Source organism: Trichoderma virens (genome assembly GCF_000170995.1).
Source record: "Trichoderma virens Gv29-8 chromosome Unknown TRIVIscaffold_10, whole genome shotgun sequence".
In the NCBI taxonomy this organism is placed as follows: Eukaryota; Fungi; Ascomycota; class Sordariomycetes; order Hypocreales; family Hypocreaceae; genus Trichoderma; species Trichoderma virens.
Genome location: NW_014013739.1, coordinates 1 through 6,769, shown reverse-complemented (window position 1 = coordinate 6,769; position 6,769 = coordinate 1). Strand labels below are relative to the sequence as shown.

Sequence of the window (6,769 nt, the reverse complement as noted above, 5' to 3'; positions counted from 1 at the left end):
TTTTTATTATTATTATAAATTAAGTAATAATTAACTATAAAACTATATTATTTTTATTATTTTTATTAAGTTAATTTTACATTTTAATATTACTTTATATATACTAAAACATTTATATTAATTCTAAAACACCTACTGTAACATAATTAAGTAAATTTATTTTATTGTTGTTACGTTCCGTTATACCATAGCGCCAACAGGGCAAAAGATTAAGCCAATAATTGCAATTGTAGTAATTATTATAACGGAACCAGCTGCTTATAAGGGATCTAACTGTTACAGCGGACCAGATCGTAACAATTGTAAATCCTACAGGATGCAAAGTAAGCTTACTATCTTATATCCCCGTTAGTCTATCTGTGGGATCTCCAGGCACGCAAATCCCTGAAACGCCCTATAAATCAACGCACACTGGCCTCCCCTACTGTATACCATTTGTATGTAAACAAAACCAACAACGCGTGTTGAACAGTTCAAATTCCGGTTAATTTCAGTGGAGGAGATTTATCCGGCTTTAAAGGCAGCAGCTGTAATTCCAACAGATTTCGCAACGCCTCCTCGTAAAAGTCTCCGAAAGCCATTTTCTGCACGCGGCGCCGGCGACTTTCATGCTAGTGCGCCAGCCGTGCAGAGGCGATCTCTTCCCTGTTACCCGCTGACAAATAATCATACCATCTAACAACCTAATGCGGCCCGTAGGGGATCCTGTCTGACAGTCCCGACAAGCCAACACCAGGCAGGCTTAGCGCCGCAAGCTCTCAGACGGAAAGCCACCAGAGCGGAGAACTCGGCGTCTCCTAATTGGGTAATCTCTTTCCTGGGGTATGGATGACTACATGTAAACTGCGTTTGGGCGTGTTGTCCCAGTGCTTCGATTGATGAGTGTGTTCCTAGTCTCGGACTTGGACTCCGTCCGTGCGGTGTCAGCTTTCAGATCACCTTCTTGGTGGTACGATAAAGCATTGATGGCCGGTTGTCAGTATCTCTTCCCGGAGAGTAGATGAAGAAACCCAGCACACTTTAACCCTGGCTGCTTAATTAAAGTAGTAGGGTAGCTTGAGTACTCCGTACTCTGCAACTTTTAGCGTTCCTAGCCTACCCCGNCTTCGTGTTCCAACATACAGTAGTGCAATTCAACAGTTTGAGCTACTTAGGCTGAGCTTGCGGCACTATCGGCGTTCTATATTCTAAACGGGCTCCGGCCGCCGCATGTTAAAAGACACCGCGGAGGCCGGCGTCTGCGCCGAAGCACGTCGTGGATCCGGGTGTCCAGATTGCGCATACCGAGTTCGGCAGCCGTGTCTCTCTTTGTCCAACCCCGCCTTTGACAAGCACGTCGACCCCGCAGAGGTACCAAGCCTAAAAACCAAGACAGAATACAAAAAGAAAAGCAACAAAGAATCGTCTAAAAGATAGAGAAAGAGGATACGCGTTGCAAGAGGGGTATACTTCTGATTAACCAACACATCCTGTCCCACACCAAGCTCGAAAGCGCCATCTCACTCACGCATCATGGATTCTAACATTACTTTCACCTACAACATCTCGTTCACCGCGCCTGCCAACAAGCCGACCGATGAAACTAAGCTTACATCGGCGGATCTATGGCTGGGCGTTGCTCATGTGGCGCGAACGCCTCAGGAGTTCGCCCCCTACGTCGCCAAGTGCGACGTGCTGTGGGAGACCAAGAACAAGCAGAGGCTGGGGCGAGCCGTCACTCTGGGCGATGGCGGAGTCCATACGGTAAACAGCCAGGTATTGTATCAAGAGGTTTCCATCGCGGATAAACTGCATGTGCGTGACTACTTTCCCATTGCTGATCGCTTGATGTCAGACTGCCTGCTGAATTGCCACCTTGCGTGAGATAGGTCGCGGCCACAACGCTGGACACAGGCGCAAAGACGACCTTCCTCGTCTCGTACCAGCCGAATGCGGTCGTTTCACCAGACTCGACGGATGTCAGCTTTACGGTGATTTACGAGCTGAAGCTGGCTGGTGTGCAACCAGGAAGTGACAAGGCTAAGGAGATTGAGAGGGACTATCCGGAACTCGCGAGAAAGGCGTGCGTCGACACGATAGAACAGATTAGAGAGAGTAAAGTGGACGGCAGGATGGCAGTGTGGGCAAAGGCATCACAGTAATTGATATGATTCTCAGACTGAGAAGGGCTAACAGTTTGGACTATTATAGCATCAGACTGGACCAGATGTTTTGATTCCGTAAGCGGGGTCTAACGCTTTGAGTTAAGTGCCTTTAGTATAAGAAATTTTTAATTAAATGCTAAATTAAGTTACTTAATTAATATAAGTCTATTATATTATAACTTAATTAACTGTAAATTATATTTAATAAAAAACTTTTATTTATAATACAAATATATATATATATTATATTATATTATATTATATTATATTATATATTAGCTTTTAAATTTAAAATTATATTTATTTATTTAATTATATATTATTTTAACTAAAATAAAAAGATAATATATTATACTTAAATTTAATTTTTTTTTATTAAATTTGAATTTATAAATATTTATTAATTATATATATTATTAATAATAATATAAGCTATATTATATTAAATATTTATAAATTTTTTACAACTTATAGGTTTTAACTTAAAGTTAAAATTTATAATAATTAAAATCTGTAGCTTATGGATTATAAAAAAAAAAATAAGATTGGAAACGAGTGGTTTTGAGCAATTATAAGCTGACACTGTGGGGCGGCAGGATCGAACAACCAATCAAGGTGCTAGAAGCTCACGTCATCGGAACTTCCCTGCTAAATCATGGGGCGAGGCCATGTCAGTGGAGGTAAATCCTCTCTTTCTCTAACACGTTTCCGGGCTAGTGATATTCATTCGGCCCGGGTGCCTCGAGTCAGTTAAGGTGTTGGCCGCCTGTCCCACACCACCTTAAAAGCAATTGATTCCCAACTAACTTGACTAACGTAAAGCCCGGCATTAGTCACCACATTCAGTCATGCGTCTCCCCCTCTATATCATCCCATTCCTTCCTCTCCTGGCTCAGGCCACGGCCTGCACCAACTCGACCGATTCTGCCTCGTGCGACTCCGGCACAACAATGGCTTTGCTCGACGTCCTCATCATAGGCGGCGGCCCAGGCGGCCTTGCTGCCGCGACCGGCCTCGCGCGTCAGCTCTATACCGCCGTCGTCTTCGACTCGGGTGTCTACCGCAATGCCCCGACCAAACATATGCACAACGTTCCTACTTGGGATCACCGCGACCCCGCCGACTTCCGGGCCAAGGCGCGCTCCGACGTCCTCGCTCGCTATGATACCATCAAGTTCGAGAAGACCACGATCGAGTCGGTTCGCCGCAGGGACGACGGCCGCTTCGAGGCCAAGGATATCAACGGCACTGTTTGGGCTGGCAAGAAGATCGTCCTAGCGTCTGGCATGCGGGATATCTTCCCCGACATCCCAGGATACGCCGAAGCTTGGGGCCGGGGAGTGTAAGTATAGGGCACCCGTGCAAAGGGAGACGGCGAGAGGAGAGCTGGACTAACAGCGAATGAACCAACCAGGTACCACTGCTTGTTTTGCGATGGATACGAAGATCGGGGCGCGTCGTCGGCTGGTGTCCTGGCCATTGGCGATGTTGCCAATGTGTCCCCCGCCTTGAATCTGGCGCGTATGGCTAAGCGCCTCGCGGAGAAAGTTGTCATCTACACCAATGGCGCAACCGAACTCATGGACCAAATCGTCGCCGCGCTTGGCAGCGACCCCGTCATCACGTTTGATAACCGCCGCGTGGTCCGGCTCGAAAAAGTCGACGAGGACCGTTCTGAAACGATTGTGTATTTTGACGATGGAAGTAGCGTCTCGCAAGGTTTTCTCGTAAGTGTATCCATTGCTATCCCGCTCTTTTTTCGTCTTCCCGCCTCGCGGGGCCTAACCTCGTTTATAGGTCCACAAGCCAAAGACCGAGGTCAACGGCCCGTTTGCGAAACAGCTCTCGTTGGAGATGACTGAGACGGGTGCCATCAAGACCAACCTGCCATTCTACGAGACTTCCGTTAATGGTGTGTTTGCTGTCGGCGATTGCGCAAGCTCAATGCCAGCCGTCGTTAACGCGTTGGCCATGGGTGCGTTTGCGGCTGGTGGGCTCGCGGCCCAGCTGGGAGCTGAGCCGACTGGTCAATCCAAGTAGACACGACAGGATGTCTTTCAAGTTGTTCTTTCTCTTTTCCCTAGATAGATAGCTTCATCTAGCCACAGCAATAGAGATTTGTTTCGGTCAGATGGAACCTTGATACGACTGCAAAATAGAGCATTTTATATATACAGTGGGATGGATGGCACTTTTACCCTTCCACTGTATTGTCGCTCGATTTGACTAGGTCTATTAAAACGCTTCCTGCCAGCGGCTATGTCAGTAAAGTTTGCGACTTAGATGACAATCTCGTTCATCAGTGCCAGCATCTATTAGTAGCAGAACGTGAAGAATCAGGGCCATTGCCCTCCCTCTCTACATATAGTAAAACCCATTACCAGGAGAAAACTACTAACCATGGCTTTATGCCGCAGCGCATCGACATGGGAAGGCTTTTAAAAGGGCAACATTTTGCCGTGTTATTGCCGACCTGCACATCTTCACGAAAGGGCCGCGCATGCTATGACATGACGGTGCATGAGGAACTTGGGACTGGACAGGGATAACTGCGTCTGATAGTTGTCACCCTCAAAATTAATTATGTCGATCTCACACCTACTCAAGAATATTTTTTGTTGCTGTTCAACGGAGGGTCCTTTGGTTGGTCTTAATCAGTCTATCCCTTTTCTTGTGAATATTGTCGTGCTTCACGTAATGATCTTGCTAATTTGTTAGACTTGAATACAGTCCACGAAAAGCACTGGTAAGACTAGCATTTGTGTAGTCGACATTGTATACTAGGGATCTTAATTCTTACTTGGAGATGAGAAGATGAAATTGGAGGTAGTGAAGAGACGGGTCGAGGTCACTATTGAGTTATGTGGGCTGCAAAAGCGATTTGTGGTAACTCTGAGCTCCTGAAATCTCATCTTTATAGCCGTGAGACCGACATTTGTGAACCTGTCTTCTGGGCAATCATACTAAAACCTCTCTGTAAAACATTTAGTTAGTTCTGGTTAGATTGAACACCTGGCTCAACCAAGTTGTAAATGAAATAGTAATATATCATCACTGGCAGTTCACAGCCAAAACTGTTGTATCATATCGTTAGGTATCGCTTAGTTACATTCTCCTTCCCCTTCATAGCATGCATATACTTTTCTCTACGTCGGCCTTAGCAGATTTTTTAGGTCAAAGACAGTTATGGTTGTAAAGTTAAGCAGATGTAAAGGAAGACATATAAAATAATTCGTTTTATATACGAACTTTATAAAAGTTACTGCTTTCCAAATATAAAATGATAATTTGTTTTACTTATAGAAGCTATTTACAATAGTATAACAAACTGTAAATCAATATATATTATAAACTAACTTTTATAGTATTATGACTTAGGTTTTATAATTGTGATAACAAGCTTATAGAGTAAGCGCTTTTAAATAATAATAGGATTAATATACTAATTAATATTAAATTAATAAAAATTAACGTTGATTTTGTTAATATATAATAAAATTAATATAAATATTATAATTTAATATTTTAATATTATAATAGAAAATATATACTTGAAAAAAAAATTAAATAATTTATTAAATTAAAGTTAATATAAATTACTTATTAACTAAAACTAACTAAATATAAATATATAAAAGTTAATTATATAATATATTTAATTAATTAATTAACTATAATATATTTAATTAACTATAATATAAATAATTAATTATAAATATAATATTTAAATTAAATTTACTTAATGTTTTTTATTAATTATATATTAATTTATATTTTTAAAATATTTATTTTAATTTATTTTTTAATATAAATTAAAATTTAAATTTATTTTTTAATAATTTTAATTTATATTAAATTATAAATTTATAATTTATTATAAAGGTTAAATTTAATATTAAAATAAAAGGTTTACTACTGTAATAGTTAGTTTAATAAAAGGTTATACCCTAGCCTTTAGTTTAAAATCTAAAATTAATTTATAGCTTAATTTAATTAATAATAGTTAATTAAACTAAACTTTAAAAATTTAAACTATATTATTAATAAAAATATAAAAAGTATAATTACTTATTAAGGTTTAAAATTAAACTTAAAATATATATATAAAAAAGTCTAAAAAATAAAATTTAAATATAATATAAAAACTTTAAATTATAGTTTAATAATTTAACTAAAGTAAAAAGGCTATTATATTATTTATTAAGTAATAAAAAACAGTAATAATTTTTAAAAATAAATTATATATTTTTTTTTAAAAAACTTAATAAAATAATATAATATAAAAGTAAAGAATTTTTATAGTAATTAAAAATAATTTAACGATTAATTAAAAATTATAAATAGCTAAAATAGTTAAAAGTAATAAAAAACTATTTATAACTATAATAAAAATAATAGCTACTATAATAAAAACTTTTAGTAAAAATATAATTAATATAATAGAAAAGGTATATTAAAGCTTTAAGAATAAATAAAATAAAGAAAAGTAACTTAAACTATTTATAAAAAAAATATAAATTTATTAAGCTATTAATTAATAGTTAATAACTAAAGATTTAATAATAATGGTTTTAATTTTGGTTTTTTTAAGCAGTTTATTTTTTATATTTAAAAAAATAATTTAT

The 6,769-nt window shown here is 38.3% G+C and overlaps 2 protein-coding genes across 2 annotated transcripts; both read left to right on the top strand.

Moving 5' to 3' along the window:
• Window positions 1-1,395: 1,395 nt before the first annotated feature.
• On the top strand, window positions 1,396-2,321 carry TRIVIDRAFT_216138 (uncharacterized protein; the record flags this gene model as incomplete). Its single annotated transcript, XM_014100843.1, has 2 exons — window positions 1,396-1,794; window positions 1,869-2,321. The coding sequence occupies 2 exons, from the start codon at window positions 1,513-1,515 to the stop codon at window positions 2,139-2,141; spliced, it is 555 nt and encodes a 184-aa protein (XP_013956318.1).
• Window positions 2,322-3,094: 773 nt separating this feature from the next.
• TRIVIDRAFT_138628 (uncharacterized protein) lies at window positions 3,095-4,163 on the top strand (the record flags this gene model as incomplete). Its single annotated transcript, XM_014100842.1, has 3 exons — window positions 3,095-3,486; window positions 3,559-3,871; window positions 3,942-4,163. Coding segments are annotated over 3 exons (927 nt in total), but the record flags the coding sequence as incomplete, so codon positions are not given.
• Window positions 4,164-6,769: the final 2,606 nt, after the last annotated feature.